Source organism: Gavialis gangeticus, unplaced genomic scaffold, assembly GCF_001723915.1.
Source record: "Gavialis gangeticus isolate Ggan-Ray unplaced genomic scaffold, GavGan_comp1, whole genome shotgun sequence".
Classification (NCBI taxonomy): Eukaryota; Metazoa; Chordata; order Crocodylia; family Gavialidae; genus Gavialis; species Gavialis gangeticus.
In genome coordinates this window covers 6,357,325-6,380,068 of record NW_017729030.1, presented here as the reverse complement: position 1 = coordinate 6,380,068, position 22,744 = coordinate 6,357,325, and the positions used below count along the sequence as shown (strand labels likewise).

General features: G+C 41.9%; 1 protein-coding gene across 2 annotated transcripts in view; it reads right to left on the bottom strand.

The window, feature by feature from the left end:
- Positions 1 to 22,744, bottom strand: part of WWC2 (WW and C2 domain containing 2) — a 192,668-nt gene that overhangs the window by 14,957 nt on the left and 154,967 nt on the right. The window contains exons 15-21 of one of the 2 annotated variants that reach the window (XM_019521880.1): positions 18,992 to 19,184; positions 15,607 to 15,771; positions 14,671 to 14,783; positions 13,643 to 13,841; positions 11,344 to 11,508; positions 5,194 to 5,286; positions 843 to 1,085 (exon numbers count right to left, since the gene is read on the bottom strand). In XM_019521880.1, the coding sequence (XP_019377425.1) occupies positions 843 to 1,085; positions 5,194 to 5,286; positions 11,344 to 11,508; positions 13,643 to 13,841; positions 14,671 to 14,783; positions 15,607 to 15,771; positions 18,992 to 19,184 (1,171 nt within the window). Of the gene's footprint in view, positions 1 to 842; positions 1,086 to 5,193; positions 5,287 to 11,343; positions 11,509 to 11,542; positions 11,949 to 13,642; positions 13,842 to 14,670; positions 14,784 to 15,606; positions 15,772 to 18,991; positions 19,185 to 22,744 lie in introns of those variants that run through there. The other variant, XM_019521881.1, reaches the window with a different exon arrangement.

Below are 22,744 nucleotides of genomic sequence, written 5' to 3'. Positions count from 1 at the left end.
GACATAGGGGAGGAGGGGCTGGATTTTTTAAATGTTTATAAATTTACACTGTTCCAGGTATAAAGCTTCTCTATTTGCCCTACAGTCTCTTACTAATTTCTTAATCTTTTCTGATATAAATGTACATTTTAGTAGGAGAAACTCAGCTCCCTTTGGCCAAAGACTGGGTAATGTTCCTAGTGAAAAAGCAGGTTGGGGTGGAAGTAGGCTGCACAGTCCATTCCACAGTTAGAGCAAATGGTCTAGTGCCTCTCTATAGAGTTTTCTAGGCTTTGCAGTTGCCAGCTGCCACTGAAGAGCAAAAAACATGACCGACTTCATGGAACTGAACTGGGATTTAAGATTAACAAGCTAACACTTAAATAAATGTCATTGTTTCACCAGACCAAAACCCTTTCTGTTCCTAAGTGGTCCTAGTCAAAAATAAACTTGTGCAGCTAGGGAAGTACATGGCTCCAGAAACAACGATACTTCAGGGTAGTCAACAAATTGACTTTAATAGATGATCACTGGCCTCTGGATTAATTCTCTGGTATACATTTTGCTTTAGGTTTCAAGTGGGGTGGTATCTTTATTGTGGTACTTAATTCAGCCATGTGAGTAGTCATAAAATTGATACTTCTCTAAATTGCTTTTAAAACAACATATCAAATTATGTCAATGAACCTCCAGTAAGGGATGCATGGGTTATTTTTACAGCACATCTATTCCACTTACAGATGCATTATAAGACATTGTTCATTTCGGCTTTCATCACAGCAAGATGAGTACTAATATGCTTAGGCACTACTTTCGAAATTAACAAACAACCCAAATTGATAGACAGTTATGGTTGCTTTTACCTGCTTTTCAGCTTGTTTCAAGAGCTTCTGGAATCGCTCATCCTCCAGTACACACTGGGGAAGGTCCGTCTCTCCTCTGGCTTTCATCTCCTCAAGCTTCTGTTTTAGATCGCGCAGAGCCTGAAGCTCATCGTTCAGACGGCTCTGGCGAGTGCGAGATGCCTGGAGATCCAATTCCAAGTCAAGAGAAGTACGTGCAGGGCATTCCTGCGTTGCTCGTCGCATGATCGGCTGGCAAGCAGGCTGAAGGGGTTCAGGAAAGAGAGTGTCTTAAGTCAGAATAGATTTAATATACAAATGCCAATGTAAGGATTTGGCATTTGTATATTAACAATGATTGCACATTGGTTAACAATGTGCAATCAAAATGTACTTTTTTCTGAGCAAAGTTACCAAACCAGATCAGATCAATGTCCAAAGGTCCACCTGCTCTGGTATCTTGCTTCTTGCATTAGGTCATACCTAAAGTTTCAAAGGAATGTCAATTTTTTTTGTTAATTCAGCCAGATGTGCAAAGATTTTTATTTTAACAACAAAAGGGGAAAGTCTTTTGATGACCCTCACAGCAACATAATTATGCTCTGAATGGTCTTACGCTTTTCCAGGTGCAAATGTTACTAATGGTGTTAAATTATCCAGCAAGGTACTTAAGAACATGCTTAACTTTAAGTACAGGAGCAGCTCCTCTGATTTCAACCACAGTATTTTCTTAAACACCTTACTAATTGGGGGCCTAGGCAAATAGCAAAGGTTGATTATATGAGGCCTATATGAATGGTGACCAACCCATATGACCCATGAGCCAGATGTGTGGTGCAGGGTCACTGCACCTTACCATTGCAACACCTCCCCCATGGCCAAATTTCCAGGCTTGAGAGCCATAACTTGGTCACCCCAGATCTTTACAGTTTTATTTTTCATGCTTTCAAATTTCCTTCCTGTACTTGCCCTAAGTGCTCTTCCTTGAAGCTTCAAGGTTAACAACCCAAGACTCTGTAACCTTCTCTATGTAAACTCTTCCATATTTTTAACTCGTCACCTCTTCTTGAGCCCTTTGGTTTTTGTTGTAGAATCACAGAAAATTAGGGTTGGAAGGGACTCAGGAGGTCATTTAGTCCAACCCCCTGCTTAAAGCAGGACCATCCCCAACTATATAATCCCAGTCAAGGTGCTGTCTAGGTGAGTCTTAAAAACCTCCAAGGATGGGGATTTCACAACCTCTCTTCATAACCTGTTCCAGTACTTTACCACCCTCCACATGAGAGAGTTCTTCCTAATATCTAGCCTAAACTTCCCTTGCTACAACTTGAGACCATCGATTCTTGTTCTGTCATCTGCCGGTGTGAAGAAATCCTCTGCGGTCTGCCTCACCTCTGTATTGGGACAGCTCAGGCCCCTCTGTTTTTTCCACACTGCCTGGTTTCAGTCAATCTGGTCACCTAGGTGACTGGGCTGTAATAATTCCTAAGGGAGCGGAGAGTTCGCTCTTCCTTTGTCCTGCAGCAGGCATTTTGGGAATGAGACAGGCAGTCATTTTGGGAACACAGACACAGAAGGATGCGTCTCCATGAGAGACAGACTCTCTGGAAGATTTTAAATAGAAATCTGGAATTTGGCTTCTAGTTTAGAACTAAGTTTTCAGCTGCATGTTAAAAGGGCCACAAGCCTATATTTGAAAGGCTCACATTATTCTGTTTTGGTCAAGGCATTTTCTTTTAATATTCATTCTTCCTGTACCCCTCCCCCATTCTCTCCCTCTCTAATCAATAAAGCTATCTGTTATAGCTCTCCTGGCTGTGTACTCTTGAGGGAAGAGGAGAGAGACAAACTTTATTGCTCTTTTTCCTCAGCTGAGCTGAGGGGAGCTTGGCTGTTTATTAACTAAAACAGTCCTACCTGAGATTATCCTGGGAAGCTTCAGGCTATAAGAAGCAACCAGAGATATTACCAAGGGACAAAGCACCCCCAAAGTCTTCAGGGTCTATGTACCCTGGGCTGTACAGAGCCCTAACAGAGACCACTGCTCAGGTGGTGGCAGCGTTACCCCAGGGTGTGCTTCAGGAAAGGGGACAGCCAGACATAGGCATCCCAGGAAAGACTCTTGAAGCACGGTTTTGGGCCTGGCACACTGAGGTGGGAAGCTCAGCGTAGTAGTACTCCCTACTGTCCTGCCGCAGCCACCACTGAGAACAGTCTAGCTCCATCCTACTAAATCCCCCCTCTGTCTTCTCTTCTCCAGACTAAATAAGCCCAGTTCCCTCAGCTTTTCCTCAGAAGTAATGTGCCCCAGCCCCCTAACCATTTTCACTGCCCTCCACTGACTCGCTCCAATTTGTCTATATTCTTTCTGTAAAAGAGGGCAAGTGGTCAGCATGGGGATTGAACCCACAGTTTTAGCATTATTAGCATCACAACTTAACCAGCTGAGCTAACCAGCCAAGGAGGGCAGGTTGAGCTGATGCCCATGACACGCTGCCCTCTGTGAGAGTGTACCTTCATTTTATGTGGTGTCATAATACTCCCTTTTCTTTAAGTCCTTTTGCTTTTCACAGAAGTTCTTGCAGCAGAAAGCATACATACAAAAAAGGTATATAAATGCACCTGAACCCTTGAAAGTATGACTTTTTCCCTAGACTTTCCACAAAAAGTATTCCTAGGATATGATCTAGATGTTCTCTACATGTATAGAATACATATGTACAGGAACTCCCATTACTGGAGGATCCCAATATTCTTCAAAAATACCAGAACACCACTGAAATGACTAACTCTGAAGTGCCAGGGTGGCACTTAGCTAACTCATATGCGAATAGTGGTGGGGGGTGGAAGGTGGGATTCCAGACAAGACTACCAGAGCAAACCCCATTTCAAACAAGGAACACAATAGGATCTTTGCCATCCATCTGCACCAGACAGAACGCAAAGGACCCGGACACAGTATGTGCTCTGGAAGGAGGAAGGGCTGAGGCAACTGTATCAAAATTTGGACCTGAGATTCCAGGAGGTTCAGGCATTTCAGTCACTGGTTAGGGATGGTCTAACCATAGCTATGCCTGTATTTTACTATGGGTTTCTTCCCACGTTTCTGGGCTTTGCTGGTTGCCCCTGCCTTCTCTCCCCCCTTTCTGCTACACTTATCAGGGTGTTTTTAAACCTATGTCAGAGGCACTGGGTGTTGGCTACAACCAAGGCTGGGGACTTTGAATGGGTCTGCCTACGCTCCTGCTGGGACCAAAGCCAGGGTTTTGCACCTCCACTCAGGGTCAGACCAATCACCATATTTGGGGTCAGGAAGAAATTTTCCCCCACGGTCAGACTGGTATGGGAGTTTTTGCCTTCCTCTATAGCAGGGGGTGTGGCCTTCTACCCAAGATCTCATAGAATCATAGATGTAGGGTCGGAAGGGACCTTGTAGATCTTCAAGTCCAACCCCCTGCCTGGGCAGGAGAAAAACTGGACTCAAATGAGTCCAGCCAGGTAGGCATCAAGCCTCTTCTTAAAGACCCCCAGGGTAGGAGCCAGCACCACTTCCCTTGGAAGTTGGTTCCAGCTCCTAGCTGCCCTGACTGTGACGTAGTTCTTGTGGATGTCTAATCTAAACCTACTCTCCAATAATTTGTGTCCATTATTCCTTGTTATGCCAGGGGGCGCTAGGGGAAACAGTGTCTCCCCCAAACCCTTCTGGTCCCCCCTAGTGAGTTTATAGACAGTCACCAGGTCCCTCTTGAGCATATACTAACAACATTTCATAGCAGCACAACATTGGCTGCTATGGTCCCCCTGATTTACCTGTGGCAAATTAGGGCGTTAGGTCTGTGTTGCTGGTAATCTTACGTAGAGTTTAGATTATGGATTGTATTGGATGGTTTGGACAAGGATGATCCTGCCTCAGGCAGAAGGTTGGACTAGATGACTTTTGGACGTCCCTCTTCTTTAAGCTTTCTCAAGCACTTTCTAGAGCAGGGAGGCCAACCTTTTTGGGAGGCATGGTACAAAATTAGCCCCGCACCCTCCCCAAGTGCCAAACTGCCCAATCTGCTGCTCTATTTTCTGGTCCCAGCTCTGCTCCCTGTCCAATTTCATGTTCTGCTTTCTGCTTCTTGCCTTGTGCTGCCAGTCTCCTGTTCTAGGTCTGCTTCCCACCCCACCTGCTGCCATGCTACCTGTATCCTCTCTGATCTGTCATGTGCCATGCAAGCTGCCTATGCTGCTTGTGGCACTCGTGGTACAGGTTGGCCACCCCACTTGTAGACTATTGGTGTTTAAAATTAAGCTGATAATTTAAAACAAAATAAGAAAGTTTGCAAATACTGAAACCACATTCAGTTACAAGTTACATACAGTTACTTACCCTTTTCACTCTTAGACTCCGCCGTTCTGTGGCATTTCTCACAAAGAGTGACTTTTTGGCCAGTGTTGAGCTGTCACTGTCACTTCGATTCAACTGTCAAAACATGCAAGATAAAACATTGCGATACAGAGCAGTCATATTTAAAGACAGAACAAGCCTTGAATTAAAGCTGTAAATGGTCAGGAAAAAACCTCAAGAATGCTGATTTGCATTTGTTTCATTCCTATGATAAAACAAATTTTCTAATAGCCTGATAAACGAACATCCAGGAAGAGATAGCTTCTTAGTTCTCTTTTAGTAAATGTCTCTAGCTAAAAATAGCTTACCAATTCTACATAACTAGACTATTTAAACAGTCCTGAGAGATACAATTAGGTCATTTCAGGCCAACTTTTAGTGTTTAATTTACATTGCAAATGCAGACAATATGGGAGTTTCCACAGAAGGAATAAAACACGGACATCCCATTACAAACATCATAAAATCACACAAATCATGGAAAAGTAGTGCTGGAAGGGATCTCAGGAGTTTGTTCAATCCCTGTTCAAGGATCTGTCTAAACTATGGCAGCCAAGTGTCTGTCTGACCTGCTCTGCCAAGGATGGAGACTCCATAACCCCTCTGATCTGTTCCAATGCTTAACAACTCTCATAAGAAAGTTCTTCCTAATAGCTAACTCAAATATCCCTTCTTGCATTTTATTTGTAGTCCTTTTCCATAAAGCCAAAGGGAATGATATATCACCTTCTTCTTCGTAACTGCCCTTCAGATATTTGAAAACTGTTATCAAATCTCCCCTTCAGTCCTCTCTTCTCCAGACTACATCACCCCAGACTGTCCAATTTTTCCTTGCAACAAGCCATGTTTTCCAGACCTTTACTCATTTCTGGAGCTCTCTGCTGGACTCTTTCTAATTTGTCCATGTCTTGAAGTGCAGTGCCCAAAACTGGATAAAGTACTCCAGGATGAGGTACTTGCCAGTGTTGAAGAGAGAGAGAGGAAGAAACCCCTTCCCTGACTTGCAAATGACACTTCTATTTAAACAGCCCAGTACGCTATTGGTCTTTTTTGCAACAACAGTGTATTGTTGACTCATTTTCAGCTTATGGTCCACTGTAAACCCAACCCTTTTCTGCCAGTATTACACCTTGGCCAGTCATCCCCCAGTCTGTGGTTATTGGGTTGTTTTTGTGATTTTTACAGGGAAGCAAATGGAGGAGACAGCCACTGTTTGACAGTTTGACTGCTTAACGAAAATTAATGTTTCAGAATTTTCTTTTTTTAAAAGCTGACCCATCTCTTTCAGGAAGAAGCAGCAATCAGAATCCTCTCTCTTAGCGTTTTACTGTTAAAGTTCTACTCATACTTGGTACAGGGGTGTAGGTTGTAGCAGTTTTGGTTTAAGGACATAGGCAGACAAGGTTCTTTGGGTAGATCTGATCTCTTATTAGACCAACTCAAATAGCTGGAAAAATTCTTCTTAGCAAGGTTTTGGGTTTAAATACCCTTCATAAAGCTGAGGAAGCATCTGCAGTTGGTGTGTGCACTTCCTGGATGGCACACACCAACTGCTGGCAAGTAACATGAATGATGGATTCATTCCATCCAGGAAAAGCGCACACCCACTGCAGATGCTTCCTCAGTCTGACAAAGGGTATTTAAACCTGAAAGCTTGCTAAGAAAATTTTTTCCAACTATTTGAGTTGGTTTAATAAAAAAGATCAGATTTACTCAAAGAACCTTGTCCGCCACTCATGCTTGGTATACTGTTTATATGCCTCCCAGGTATGTGTGTCCCGTGTTGGCTTAGGGTGTGGACAGATGTAACAATAAAACATTCCAAAACTCCTGTGAAATGTTTCGGAGGCCCAGTGGCGACATGTACAAACCTTTTGAAATGTTCTAAAAGCTGCTGAAACACTCCAAAGTAAATGTGGTACTACTTCGGAGTGTCTCACACAGGCCACACTGGAACCACGACTCTCACCAGATCTGGAGCTGGGCTTGTCCCTACAATTGCCCGCCCTGCAAACTCACCAGAGCCTCTGCCACCTACCAGAACTGGACCCTCCACACCCAGTCCTCTCTAACTGCTCACCTGAAAGAGGAGGGGAGCAATAGAGGGGGATTGCAGCTGAAGTATCACAGTCCTAGCAGTGAGACCAAGGAGCCCCTCGCCCTGTTTACTTCTTGGCTCTAACCTCCCTGGCCGTACCTACACAAGACGCTAACTGTGCAGTAGCTTGTTACTACTGTGCAGTAGCATCGTGTAGCACAAGTGTGACGCAACGCTACTGCACAGTACTAACAAGAAGGGCCGCGAAAAATTTCAACGGGCATTTCATTTCAAAGCTGTTTCAATATGTTTCAAGCTCAAACCAGTGAAATCGAAACAAAACAAAAGGCTTTGAAACAATCTCAAAATGAAACTAGGGCACTTGAAACATTTCAAAAGTTTCAAAACATTTCGAGTTTTGAAGCAGTTTGGTGGCAGGAGGTAGGGAAAGAGCCAGGACTGTGCTCAGAGCAGCTCTACTGCTGGCTGTCCCGCTGCTGGGCTGAGCTCCATGGGGCTGGTAGAGCCACTTGGAGCACAGCCCTGGCTCCAAGCACAGCCTTAGTGAGCACAGCCCAGTGGCTGGAGGCTCCGCAGCTGCATGGAGCTGAGCCTAGCGGTAGGAGGTGGGGGAGAGCCACTGGCTAGGGCTGTGCTTGGAGACAGAGCTACACTTGGAGTGGCTCCACCACTAGCTCTCCCACCACCTCCCACTGCTGGGCTGAGCTCCGTGGGGCTGGCAGAGCCACTCGGAGTGCAGTCCTGACTCTCCCCTGCCATCCACCACTGGGCCACACTCCAAGCAGCTCCGCCAGTCCCATGGAGCTGAGACTGGTGGTAGTGGCAATGCATAGGGGGTGCATGAGGGTGTACGTGCACCCCGAGAGCGCTGGTGCCCCCCCCGTTAGGCCATGCTCCTTGTTTAGGCAATGGGCAGGGGGAAGGTGGGAGTGCCAGTGCTTCCCCTGCAAGCACCAGCCAGGGAGTGGGGCCGCCAGCAAAAGTGGCCACGCCGCTTCCGGAAGTGGTGTGGCCGCTTTTTGGTAAGTGAGATCAGCGCCCCCTCACACCCACCCCCCATCAGTGACATCAGCCGCCGGGAGACCCCCCCCGCAGTCGCTCAAAAGGCACCAGTTGTCCATGCCTGGCAGCAGGAGAGCCACTGGCCAGGGCTGTGCTTGGAGCCAGGGCTGTGCTCCGAGCAGCTCTGTCACTGGCTCTCCGCCACCTTCTGCCACCAGGCTCAGCATCGTGGGGCTGCAGAGCCTTCAGGTGCCAGGCTGTGCTCAGAGCCAGGGCTGTGCTCCAAGTAGCTCCAGTGGATCTGCCAGCCCTACAGAGCTCAACCTGCCCTCCCAGTGCTGCTGGATTCCTCCTGAGGGTGCAGACCCCTAGATATGTGCGCAGGGTGACAGAAGGCTGCCGCTGCTGGTCGCAGGCAACGCCCAGCACCAGTCCTAGGCGGCAGTGGCAGTCTCCTGTCATCCTGTGGGAGGAGTCCAGCAGAGCCCCACAGCCCTCCCAGGGGTGTGGATCCCCAGATCTGCACACAGGATGACAGGAGGCTGCCACTGCTGGGAAGTGACACAAGTTTTGATTTTAGCAGTGTGAGGTGCAGTTTCCCAGAAACCCCTGCACCTATCTCCTTGATACTTGGCAGGCTTCATGTCCTCAGAAGGGGCTACCATCCCTGCAATTTTCATTCAAATCAGGCAACAATCGACAAAGTTATAGACATTTTCATGATTCCCCTTTATAGCCTATGGGCAATGCATCGAAACATTTTGAAACAGCAAAATAATTTCAACAAAACAAAATGGAACAGTGCTTTCAAACTAAACAAAACAAAGAAACAAAACACTGCCCCTTTGAAACGGCGAAACAGAAGTCAAAACCAAATGGCACTGTTTTGCACAGCCCTAGTAACAAGCTACTGTGTAGTCAGCATCACTAAGAAGCTGTCCTGGAATGCTACCAGGCAGTCATTTAGTTTTTCTGTATGCAAGTACTAAATGACTGTGCAGTAACAACTGCGCAGTCAATGTCTCTTATATATGTGGCCCCTGAGAAGGGGTTGGGTGTGGGCAGTGGGAAGAGTGACAAGCAGCCTGTTCTAGTGCTCCTTGGAGAGGAAGGTACAGCTTTTGAAATCTTTCAGCCAGAGGCATACATTTGTCATGTGGCTGAAAGGTTTCTTTTATGAAATGTTTTCAAATGCATTTCGCTTGGAAACATTTCAGTTGTTATGTCTGTCCACACCCTTAGACAATCAGCTCTTTCCTCAGAAAATCATACTACAGTTACAGCACAAACCAAGTGGTGCAAATGGTGGAAGATTACTCATGCTACTGCATCAACAGTCACTTATTACAAAATTATCAAAGTCCACAATTTAATCATTCACAGGTTACAATATATTACTGAAAAGTGTCTTGTGGATTGTTTCATTAGAGGAGCTAAGACAAACTGCCAAAGCTCTGTCTGGGTTATGATCTTGTTTCCAACGTTGAGTCTGCCAGTCATCTGCCTGGGGTCTTATCAACAGAACTGCAAGAGAAAAGCAATTTGCTCTGGGCATTCACCTGTCCAGCAAGTAATATCCTTAGTCCTATTTAGAAGGAACGTATGCATGAATATATCCCCTTGCATTATATTCCTACTTCTCAGCAATCAGGACCTCTGATGGTTGTATTCCAGGAAGAGCAATCTTTTCGTAATTTTGCTGTAAATACCATAGGCAGCCTCTCATAGATCATTTTCAAGTAGACAATCTATTAGTGTATCAGTGCATATGGTGGCAGAATTCAAAGAAAATGACATAGTAGGCTTTAAATATCTATCTGAAAGATTTTGTTCAGTTCTTCGGGCAAGGGCATTAATAAATATGGATTGCAGAAATTCGACTGCTGAAACCTCAATGACTGACAAACCCAGAGCCCTAAAACACACAAGTGCAGCACGTACATGAAAACAATGAATATGCAAGATGAATATACTTCCCTAGGGAGAAATCAGTCTTCCCACCATAGACATTCTGCTGTTCACTCATCACTGACTATAATGATCATACTTCAATATCTAAATGTTTCTTAATCACTTTACAAGGGAGACTGCCAAAGGCACAAGTGAGATTTGGGTGCTCACTTGCCCTCTGTGCCTTTGAAAAACTTCCCCTGTATTGATTCCTACACACTCCAGATGAATTCTTTCAAACATCATAAGAGAAGAGAAGCATTACAGAGCTAAACACACTGCACCCATTACTCAAAGGCAGGGAGTGGATGTCAGTAGGTGTCTGATCAGACTACACACTCACTTGACGTTTTCTTTTCAGTGTCACACTGCAGAGAAAGGGAGGAGGGACTGTCTGGGGATTTAGGCAGTAAATCATGCCTTGGAAGATCTGTGCTATTTCTCTATGTTCACCACAGGTATTAGAGTAATGCTGTCTAGAGATACCTAAGCTAGCTTGTTTGGGTACCAGAAGCATAGCTATGTCAGAGGGATACTCTGCTTCGGCTAATAGACCCTGCTTCTCAGTTGCAACAGGGTTTCAGAACGGCACTGTAAAGATGCTAACCATACTACCCAATTTGAGGTCACATTAAGCTTCAAGATGCAATTTAAAACTGATGGTGGCCAAGCTCTTTCAAACTATGTTACCTTTAAATTGTATGTTATTAGAAAATGGTAATTCTGGGATTGCTTATAGTGAACTCTTTCCTAACAGGCTCCACAGATCAGGGACAGCTTATTTTACTGCACTGATATATGTGAATTATAGCTCTGCTCATGCAATGAAACCTACCCCTGTGCAGACAGCCAGCACAAGACTTTTCATGCTGGCCCTCTGTGAAAGAGCAAATTTTACCCTTAATAAAAAGATTCTGTAAGAAGAAATACCTTCAAGTATAAGCCCATTCCATTGCACTTGGTGTGTTTTTCTGAAAAATCTATGAAAGTGAATGGATTTAGCTTCTTGCAGGTGAAACTGGGCTTTTCCAGTACACAACTTGTCGTCATAAACGTGTCACTGCCAAGAAGTTAAATGACTCTTTAGTTAATGGCATTTCACAGAGTGCTTTTCCTCTTACCCTACAGATGTATTGGTTCCGCTCGCCTGGAGAGAAGGTCTGTGAGCGTACTATCATGCTGTTTCTGACAAAAGGACGCTGTCTAGAACTCAAGCTGGCTCTGTCCTTGGGTCGGACTGCCAGGTTCTCATTAACTGCTTCCTCAGTGTTAGTCTCTTTATCAACCTGTCAAAAGGAATTTATAAAAACAAATTACACACACATACAAGACAGATAAAATCTCTGTGCATCTTACAAACAATGCGTTCTACCCCCACACCACTACCAGTGAAATCCAATGCAGAAAGCAAATTAATTTGCATATAATTGAATACTGCAGCATTTAGTTAAGTAAGGCTAGAAGACAAACCTCTGTAGGTGTTTCCTGTGCCAAATAAACTTGTCATTTTCATATGAAACTTACATAAAGCCTTCACTAATCTGTAAACCATAACCCTGAAAATGTGTACAATAGGCAAGCCCTTCAATCTGCAGGTCAGAGATGCAGACCAGCACAGTTGTAGTGCTGTGCTAGAGAAACGGCTGATGCTTCCATGAACCCAAAAGGTCACTTGGGAATTTCACAGAGCCCTGGCTCCTGGCTTCCCTAAAACAGAATGATCAACCTGAAACAAGACAAGAACACTTACTGCTGGGGCTGGGGCACCCTGGATCTCCTATAAAGCTGCTAATCTGCAAGTTCAGTACTCTGTACTAAAGCTCTGTCCTCAATATAGATTAATTTTTTATTTCTGCTATGCTCCCTTTACTGTGCCACTGAAACATATACGGTTCTTTCCCTCTTTTTTCTATTATGAAGTTGTTCGTCCATAATAAAACTAATCTCACACAAACTATTAGTGCAATGTCATAGGCTGCCCTGCTCCTGACTTACTCCCTAGTCCAAGCATCTACTCAGCAAAATACCTCAGCATGAGCTTAACTTGAAGGAAGGTGAACACTGGTGTTTCAGACATGCAGTTAATACCTTGATTAATAAGGCCCATGACCTGGATCTGCCTGATACCCAGAAGGGTCCCAAAGCCCTTTGAACTGGTGCTAGGTCTATTTCCCTGCTTCCTTCACTAATTGGGAGTTTATGACAGCTCCAATAAGTTATTATCAAGTATCAAACTTTGCCGTTAGGAGGATTTTCACAGAACTAAGATGTCGTTCTTTACTGCTGCTGCTTTTGTTTCCCTTTCTTTGACACATGGAACAAATACCCAAGGCTTATCCACATAGCTACATATTTTCATTAAGCCTTTTGGATTTGAGAATGGTGTTGCAAAGAGATATTAGTTTTAGGATTTGTAACTTGACACCTTGGGGTATGTTCATTGAACTATGGAGATTTCTGAGAACAGAAAGATATTTTTTAAACCAACTCTCATTTAATAAGGATACAGAAGCAGAATTTACTACACATACTATGTGCATTGTGGCTGATCTGAATGGTGTAAAAGACACTATATATTTTGGAATTTCCTTTTTTGAATGACTTACTCCTCAGTCTACACAACTTTTTCTGTTTAAACTATTAAAACTAATGAAAGATGTAGAGCTGAGTCTCCTAATTCCTTCAAAGGTTGGAGGGCTTTCTGTTTGTTTAATTACAAACTTAACAGAAGAATTAGAAAAAAAGGGGATAGATAGATAGATAGATAGATAGATAGATAGATAGATAATCTTAAACATTCATAAGCTTAAAGTTATTGCACTGATTTTCTTCCCACTTGAAATCTTCCCTTACTCAAGAGAAGCCAAATGAAGACTAAAGTTTTCTCTTTGATTTTAAGTTAAAAGAATTCAGGTTTCAGAGGGAGAACATGGCAGGAGTTTACTACATACACATTAGTGGTTCTCAGCCTTTCTGGATTTGAGACACCTCTCCATAACTTTTGTAAATTATGTGGCACCCAGTTTCAAAAACCAAATTATATATTACAGTACTTCCTTCCTTGCAGGGACCAGACAGTTGGGGTAAGGGATCATGTAGGCAGGGACAAGTCTGAGCCTGAGTTTATCTCCTCACACCTTGCTTATCCCCTCACAGCACTCTTCAAAGGATCTGGTAGCACCACAGGATGCTGGCTGAGAATTACTACTTGCACAGCTCAAGTGACCAAGCTAATTTTTCTCAAAACTACCATACCAAAAATGCTATAATAGAAATGCCATGACACATTTTAAGCTTTCAATCCTGATTACAGCATATATCTAAGTAAAAGGGCATGCATATAGTTCATAACGCTAAAAGGTATCTTCTAACAAGTATGTGGTATGTGTTAGGGAATCAAAGTCTAAAGTAAATATTCACCAGATTTGGTACTAGGGCTGTCAGTTGATTGTGAGAGGCATCAGCATGGTTACTTTCTTCCCCATCCTTGCCTTCATCTGTGTCTGTGGTGTCAGTGCATAACCCCAGGTTATCTATACATTTGCCTTTCACTGCCAGTGTAACTTCATCCTCCTCTTCATCCACAATTTCATCAGATGCCTCTGCTAGCATTTCTAACCTGTAAGAACAAAAGTAAGCCAAGTTTATCCTTAAACTGACAAGGAGCACTAGATAAAATATTGGAATGCCCAAGTCCTGCACTTTGTACAAAAGGTATATTGTCATCAATGTGTTACCTTGATTATAAAATGCAAGATTAAAGTATCACCAAAAAAAAAGCTTTCAAATCGCTCATATGACTACTTTTTTAATTACATGCTCCAGGAAAAAAACCCTGTAAAGCTCTGTTACAATTCACCTTTGAGAACATTTTTAAACATGCACACTAACTCTGATAGCCACAGGCTGCTTTGGTGATAATTTATTGCTCTCACAAACCCTCATAAAAATATCTGCAAGCCCCCATGCCACCCCTCTGCATGACTGTATACTAACGAAAAGGAGAAAGAGACTGTTCCTAAATTCCAGAACAGATGTAATACTTTAGCAAGAAACCTTTTCCACTCAGAGAGAAAGTTCACAACTGCTCCAAAAACAAGAGTACCAGTCAATGGTACATAACTCACAGCAGTTTCTCTCCTCCCCACAAATCCTGTTCAATTTTATCTCATTCACTTATATAAATAACCTATATTGGTTGCAATAAAACTGAACAACTAATATTTGTTGTGTGACATTCTGGGGGATGTTCAGTGAAGAAGTAAATACTGAGTGGATTTCATAGAACTATACTGGAACCACCAGTGTGTTTTGTAATAAACCTAAATGAAAATAAATTAATTGTCCCCGCAGAGGACCTAAAATACTTTTCCTGGAAAGCAAAGTGCTTGCTTTCCTAAGCCTAGTACTAAGTTTACAGAAAGAACAAACAGAAAGAACAGCTTTACCAGTCTTCTTCAGGGCCCCTCTGCTCCTGCTCCTCTTCTTCCTCTTCAGCTAACTCCTGTTCTACTGCTTCCAACTCAGCAGATGTCCTCTCCAGGAGAGCTGACACAGCATCCTAGTAATACAAATAGGGGAAATGAATGCAGAGCTAGATGACACAGTACATTAGGTAAAAAATGAGAACTCTTGCAAGAGCCATATTTCCCTGGCATTCCCTTACACCAACAAAATGTGGCTAAGTGATCACAATAAAAAGGCAAACTGCAAACAATTAAGTTTGGGATCAGCATTCCAAGTGTATTAACAACTCAACATTTGTGTTAGTGTGAAAGCGCCCAAAAAAGTACATTATGTTTTTAATAGGGTAATGCCATCCAATATGCTTCTCTCCTGCTGATTGATTACAATACCCGAAATAGAAAGAGACCATTCTGTTAAAATCATGTCTTGAGGCTTTCTTGTGAAACAAGCACATAACTGGAAGGTTATAACAACTGCAAGGGCGTATATATACAGAGCATTTTTAAATGCAATGGAAATATAAGGATAGGAAATGAAAAACAAAGCTGTTTTGAAAATTAGCAACAAGGAGAGAGAGCCTACCTCAACACCAACAACAAAGCAGAGCCTACCTCAACACCAACAACAAAGCAGAAGAGAAAAGCCATTTGAACGCCAAAGCCAATCCTGTAACCTACGATTAGGCCCCAATCCTACAAACACCTTTGCATATGCTTGGAACTTCTACACCATGTAAAACTATTTGGAATAAAGACAAGCGCATGCACAAAAAGTGTATGCATACGTGGGGCCCTCAGCCCTCCAGAAGCCAGTGAGTGAGGATGATGGGATAAGAAGCATAACTAAGGAGGACTGCTTTCTTAGGATTACTGCCTTTCTTTTTGCTTTTACTGAAGGAGCCAAAGAATGTTACTCACCAAGTCCAATAAGCCTGATGACTGCTGTTTTAGTAGAAATACAGATTCCTCAATTTGTATCTTGTTTTTATTCCCTTGAATTTGCTTGCAAGGGAGCAGGTTATACCACAGAGTACAAGTCTCATTAGAAAATGATAAATCTGCCAGGCTGATCTGAGTTCCACCCTACATGGAATGAGAAAGGGAAAGAAAAAGTATAGATAGGTCATTTTTCCTTTATGACATCTGAAAATTTATTCTATGGTATTTTTCATGTAAATGCATGTCAAAAGTTTGATGCCTATTTCTGGTTGTCTCGCAGCTCAAAACACATTGTTTTTTTTCCTCCTAGTGATGAAACAGATTTTAAAAAGCAAATGAAAATACATGCCAGCTAATTTACATTGTATAAACTCCCTCATTCCTCCCCCTTTTTCACTCTCTTTTTAAAATAAATTAATTATTCACCTATTAAAAAAAAAAGTGGGGGGAAGGAGAGGAGCTTCTGAGCCCAATATAAAGAATGAAATTAAGTGTGGGGAGGGGTTATTGTTCTATAATATTAAATAATAAAGAGCTTTTGAAGTTGGCTGCAGAGTGAACCATGATGCCATTGGCAGATAACATACATGGAAGGTATTCAGGTCTATCTCAGTTCATTTCCCAGCAGGTAGTGGGGTCCATTGCAAAATAAAATCACCCACACAACAGATACTAGTTGCTAACCTTAATGGCAGTGTCAATGAAGACACAAAAGTAAACACTCATAGAGACTACGCTGCCTTTTCATTCGGGGGGGGAGGCATTCAGGTGAGAATAGCTGAATACTGTGGGTGAAACTTCCACTGCCGCTGCTGGGTCCATGCTGCGGAAATAAGCATGCTCTATTTTAACCTCCAGAGCCACCTGGGCACCTGCTTGGCTCAGTTCACTGACATGCAAGATACTTGTCCCTTCTGCAGTGGGAGAGAGCCTGACACACATGTATGTGGAGCATATCAGGTGTCAGCTCCTCCTCTGGCTCCTTTAGGATCCCCTGCAGAGGTTCTTGACTGCACTTTCACCCACTTTCTGTTTTTATTTTTTCCCTGTCTGTGGTTCTACGAAGTTCAAGGACTTCCTTGACTACCTCTTCGTGGAACTAGCCTCTGAAGATGGCCATCTAGCCTCTAGAAAGAGGAAACTGAACAGAAGTATTTGGCAACTATGGGTTTCTGCATCCCTCACATTTCAAGCACAGATTCTCTAGATGACATCCAGTGAATTCTTAGACTGCTTTATTCCTGTGCTTAGCTATAAGCATTGTGCAGGGCTCTCTGCAAAGTGCCCGTCTCTCAGTCCTTCATTTTGACTTTGTCCCCAGCACCCCTCCCCCTCATTTCTTCCATTCTTTGTACTCTGTGAGCTGTTGTGTTCTGGATGCTGTGCTCACTCCCTCTGAGTAACCTAGTGTTTCATAGTTTTGGTCAACTCTGTCCACCAACCCAAAGGCTATCCACAAGCATTTAATTCACTTCCAAAACACAAAGGCAAAACCCCTCTGGCCTAGCTTGCTGAAATCTATTAACTCCGCTAGATTCTGTTTCTAGCATCTTTTTAAAATGTAATAAGAAAGGATGAAAATCATTTATATCCCACTATGCTACTCATCACCATCATCAGACTCATGGTGAGAAGCCAAATTGAAGTTTACTGTCTACAAGATAGGTCTAAATCTAAAAGATTTTTTTTTGAAGTACTGCAGTTAAATTACATATAGTTCATTCAAAATTGTAGAAGAACTTATAATACAACAGTTTACTCAACAACATGATAAATCTCAAACTAATAAAAATACATTTTTCTGTAAGTGATTGAATTAGGGGTGTTGAGATTACAGATAATATTTGTTTTTTTAAAAGTATTTTTTGCTCTACTCCGTTTTGCTATATTTTCCTTGCCAAATACATTTAGTTCACAGTATTGTGTCTACATGATGCAAGTAGGGTGCTGACAGACATGGGGAAAAAAACACCCCAGTATTTTACCAGATGAGGAAGTGTGTTAGTTTCACCAGGCCCCTGAGCGTCTGTATAGATCAGGCGCTTCAGAGTGGCTTTTTGGTGCTTTTATCTAAAGTTGATTCAATCAGCTATTAAATAAAAGCACCAAACAGCCCTTCTGAAGCACCTGATCTATACAGATGTCGGGGAAGTCAGGTCAAACTGATGCAATGCCTCTTCTGGGCATGCACTGTGCTCGGCGCAGGGGTGCACTGAGCTGAAAATAAAGCACCGTTTCATTTTTTTTCCCATGCCTATAAGCAGCTATACTGATGATTATGAATGTTAAGCTAGTAGATCAGCATTTAAATATTTAAAAACTTTAACATTTAGACACTTCATCCTCACAATGAAATGCAAAGGTTTTTTAAAAACAGTAATCAAAACAAAATATGATGTATGCAAGACAGCTCAAGAAAGCTCTTTGGTTCAGGTAATGGCAAGCGTAAAATATGGCTGTCTATTACCTGAACCAGGAATCTCTCTTGCTCCCAAGAAGTCCAAGCTATTTTTCCATAGGCTTTGAGGTTCCTTTTGGCATCATGCACTAGATATTATCAGTTTATATAACAGAAAATCCAGTTATTAAATCAGCCCCATCTATGCTAAGAGCGCCCATTTTCAAATCCACCTTCACATGGTAATAATAGTGATCAAAAATGAAACTAGAGAGAGAGAGACGTTAAAATAAAGCAGTCCTCCTCTTTCCATGAATGACTCCTAGACAGGAAATACTTTTTTGTCACTTTCATACAACGGTAGCACTGACAAAAAAGAGAACAAGCTATTAGGGTAATGATGATGGCACTTAACGTCAGAGGCAGGCAAATGGATAATGTCAGCCTCCTGTGTCCTGGCTGATAAATGTCAAGTCATTTTATTTCAATGAAGCATACTAGACTCAAAAGAGGGAACATAATATAATCCACAGCGATATATGGAGAATTATTTTATTTTACATTCCATACAGTGGTTTTTGTTTTCACAAAGATGTTGTGTATCATTTTATTATATATTCTGTGGACCTGATTCTGCACATCAGTTTTACACTTGGCCAGCTCCACTGACATTCAGAAAGAGGTAAGTACAATTTCCATCTACAGAAAGGACTGCAGAATTAGGCTATTCGCTTGCAGTGAAAGGGCAATAAAATTCATTGTGGGACTGTGCAAAATATTAAAACAGGGCTTTTAAAACTGCTCTCACCCAACATCAGATGGTACAGACATGGAATTGTATATTATCAGTGTGATGTGCTGCAGAATTCTTGAAGCGTTGCAGACTTCTTGAAGCCTCGTTACCAGAAGAAAATAAAAAACCCAAACAAATGCATGCCAAGCAAAGCTAATAATAAAAATGCATACCAGGCATTCTTCCCGACGAGTTCTACTGGCAGAACAGACATCTACTCTCAAGGTCTTCTGCTGCAAAGCTGCTTGGGAAATAGCTACTCTGAATATCTCATTGAAGAAAATGCTTTCCATAGCAGGATGGACTTTAGTGCGGAACAGACAGCTGATGTCAGTTGAAGATGGAAGTACTGCTACCCTAACATACCTGAAGGGAATAAAATAAAATAATCCACATGTGTACCAAATAGCACCTTAGAGTGCACTATTTACATTACCAGATCATTCACAAAGTCCCACCCTAATAACTTTTTAATGTTTTAGCCCTGTATTTTCTCATGCGCGACTGCAGGGGACACTTGCCAACTGCTGAAGAAAAAGGTACATCACTGCAGCTGCCTTCCACCACAGAGGGAAGCTGAACACAAGGACTGAAGGAAAATTGCATGCCAGGAAAATAAACAGACAAAAATTCAATGGGAAAGGAGAGAGGAGGAGAGGACTGATAAATGAAACTTCCCACTTGCATGTTGCACAACCATTTCCCAAAAAGTTATTTCTGCTGCTTGGGAAGGTAGTGACAGATGAAGTAGGTATTGCTGATTCAATACTAAAGCAAAGGATTCATTTGGATCAAGTGAGAGAAGCTGAAGATTATGCCACAAAGTGGGATACATTTTCCTAATGGAAACCAAAATACTAGAAAGCTGAAAGAGTCTTTAGGAGCATGGGGCATTGGAAAAGAAAGAAAAGTCACAGTAACTTAAGTAGGGTGGAAAAATGCTGTCTCTTGAAATTCCCAAGGAAATGAACATGAGAAAAATGGAAAACTGCTTTAAGGGGCGATATTAGCCAAAGAAACAGAGCAGCAGTATTAATCTTGAGATTAATCTCAAAGAAGAGAACAGACTAAATTAAAACACAGAGAACATGCTGAAATGCAAACAAGGAATTGGTTTACATAATATTTTAAAAATTATGTTGGTATTATTTGTAGTAATAAATGACCCTTTCACCATTGGTCTCATGTAGTCTGATGGGTTTAACACTATCCTTGAAGTAGGTTTGTCCATAACATGGTTACTAGCAGCCGATCTGATACAAGTGAACAAAGACTAGTCCAACAGAACTCAAGCTTCCGTAAAACCCACTTGTGCTTACTGACTTAACTGAGAAGTTATTAGTTCTCTATCCTTTTTCACAGGCATCACCCCTTTTTGTATCCTACTTGGTATTAAAAACACCATGCTAAGTTCAACAGTCATTGCACCCATGGCCAAGAAACTGTAGTTCCCCATTCATTGATTTACTGCCTGATTTGAATCCTGCCTTTCTATACTCCTTCCTCCCTCTTTTCCAAGACACTTCACTTGGACCTCTTCATTTATCCATCACTGCACTTCAGGTGACTTCAATGTTACTTCGCAGATAGTCTCATCTTTTGACTTCTATTCTTATATGGAAGGCGCTCAACTTCTATTCCTACAGTCTGTTTTTATGGATGCCATAACTTTACTGTTTAACTCTATCACTTACAGATATGCCTTCAACTTATTTTTTCCTAAACAGTTTAAAAACTCTGAAATCCAAAAGATTACCATAAATATCAACACTTCTACAAATTAAAGAGGCCAATAAATAAGGAGCTACCTAAGTTGGGGTGAGCAAAAGGGATTTTTGTGGACCGCTCACAACGTGCAGAGCCAATTTCGTGGCAAGCTTGGCCCTCACCACTGATTGGCTGAGGGGCCCCGGTGACCCCACCCCTCACCACTGACTGGCTAAGATGGCTGTCCATTGTACAGCCCTGCCCTTTGCTACTGATTGGCTAAGAGAGGCACAGCTGCGCGACAGGCAGCCTTCTCAGTTAAATTAGCAGCAGGGGTGGCCAGGTGGTGGTCACCTTGGCTGTTCCCCCAACACAGACTCCCACTGGGGAGCCAGCATTTTATTTTTAGTAAGGTTTTTGGGGGGGTTTTTTGATTTCGCAGACAATAGCCAATTTCAGTTTCCACAAAAGCTGGAAAACTGTGAATTAAGTAGGTCCCTACCAATAATAAGGTATCTTTTCTCTAAATTAATATTATCTTGCTGTAATACACTTTAGTATTAAGCACATGAGAGTGAAATTGAGTTTGTTGATTTTTTTATTGCACAAGCTAAAATTGTAAATATGGCCTAAGAAGTTGGGTTTTATAAGTTTTGTACACTTTAACAAAGCAACGGTAGTGTTAGTAATAGATTATGACAATTCGTGATTCTGCAACTGACCATATGACTTTTAAGTCTTTTTTGTGGCCTAAAAAATAAGTCCAAATCTGACCTTAATCCTTCCTACAATCTCATGCTAAAATCTTGAATCAACATTTCTTTTTCTTTTTTACTATCACTGTAAACATTGCTGTTATTTGTTCCTAGCCTGATTTTGAATTAACTCTGTAGACAGCCCTACTTACATTGTAAAAGCATAGAGAGATAGTTACCTGTGTTAATCTGAAGTTATACAGAAGGCAGGGCAATGTGACACTTTATAAACTAACCTGTTCACAGGCATGAACTTTCATGGGCTACAGCCTGCACCTGATAAATTAGGCTACAGCCTATGAAAACTCATGCCTCTCTGAACAAATTAGTCTACAAGGTGCCACACTGCCTTGCCTTATACTGTATGTTAACCATTTTTCATCTCAACTATGTCAATTTCTTCTTTTAGTCTTCCTTAAATTCTAGCGCTATAAGCTTTGAGGAGAAACGCTACCAGTAGGTGCGCAATTATTCACGGCAAAAAAACAAGATCATATCACACATATCTTCCTTCATTTTCACAGTTTCTTACTGATCTGTAAATCCAATTAAAAATTATGTTCTCCTTCAAAACAAAACAACCCCCACCCCCACAAAAAAACCCCCAAAACAAGCAAAACTCCCCCAAAACCTCTTTTTCCATGGGCTGGCTTTATTCTACCTTTGATCCTAAAAAAATCTTACAACAGCATCTTGAAAAAAATGAAGTATTGCTGCACCCAATTCACTGACTGAAAAACAGGTGCAAGTTGTGCATAAAGTACCACAGCAAGTTAATTAGAGGTGGAAATAGAAACTGGGAATTGGACTGGATAGAATCTTTAATCCAAGCCTGCCACTCTAATTTCTATGAGCTTTCCATTTTATTTCTTCCTTCTTTAGCCACTTTCACTAGTCTTATCAATATGCCTTCTTACTTTTGTTACTTATACTTCTGCTATCTGTATAGCACTAACTTCAGCAAGGCCCCAAAATATTTCATCACACCTGTAGTTCTTTAAGTTACCTTTAATGGTTTATGAAGTTACTTTTAACTCTGAAAGTGGCCTATTTAACACAATTTTACATAAACATAGGCTCATGTGTTTGAACAGAATTCTGAGCACTAGCATGGAAGATCATAACAAAGAATCGTTTTACCTGCTGTTTTTAACTATAAAATACAATTATACAATAACCGCAAAGTTACCATCCCTTCTGAAAGAAACTAATGATGCATAATTGCAAAAAACATTTTCTGTTCCATTAGATACAATTATTTTTTTAGTGTAACATGAAAATGTATCTATAATATCCTGCTCTCCCCCCAATTAACCTGGCATCTGTAAAATTGTGTAATATTACAGTTTGAAAAGTTATACATAGAGTTTAGTGCTGTTAAAAAAATGAAGTGAGCCTTTCCTCGAAAAAGCTGTGACATTATCAAGGCTCAATACTTCAATATATTTGCTCAATAACTGTATT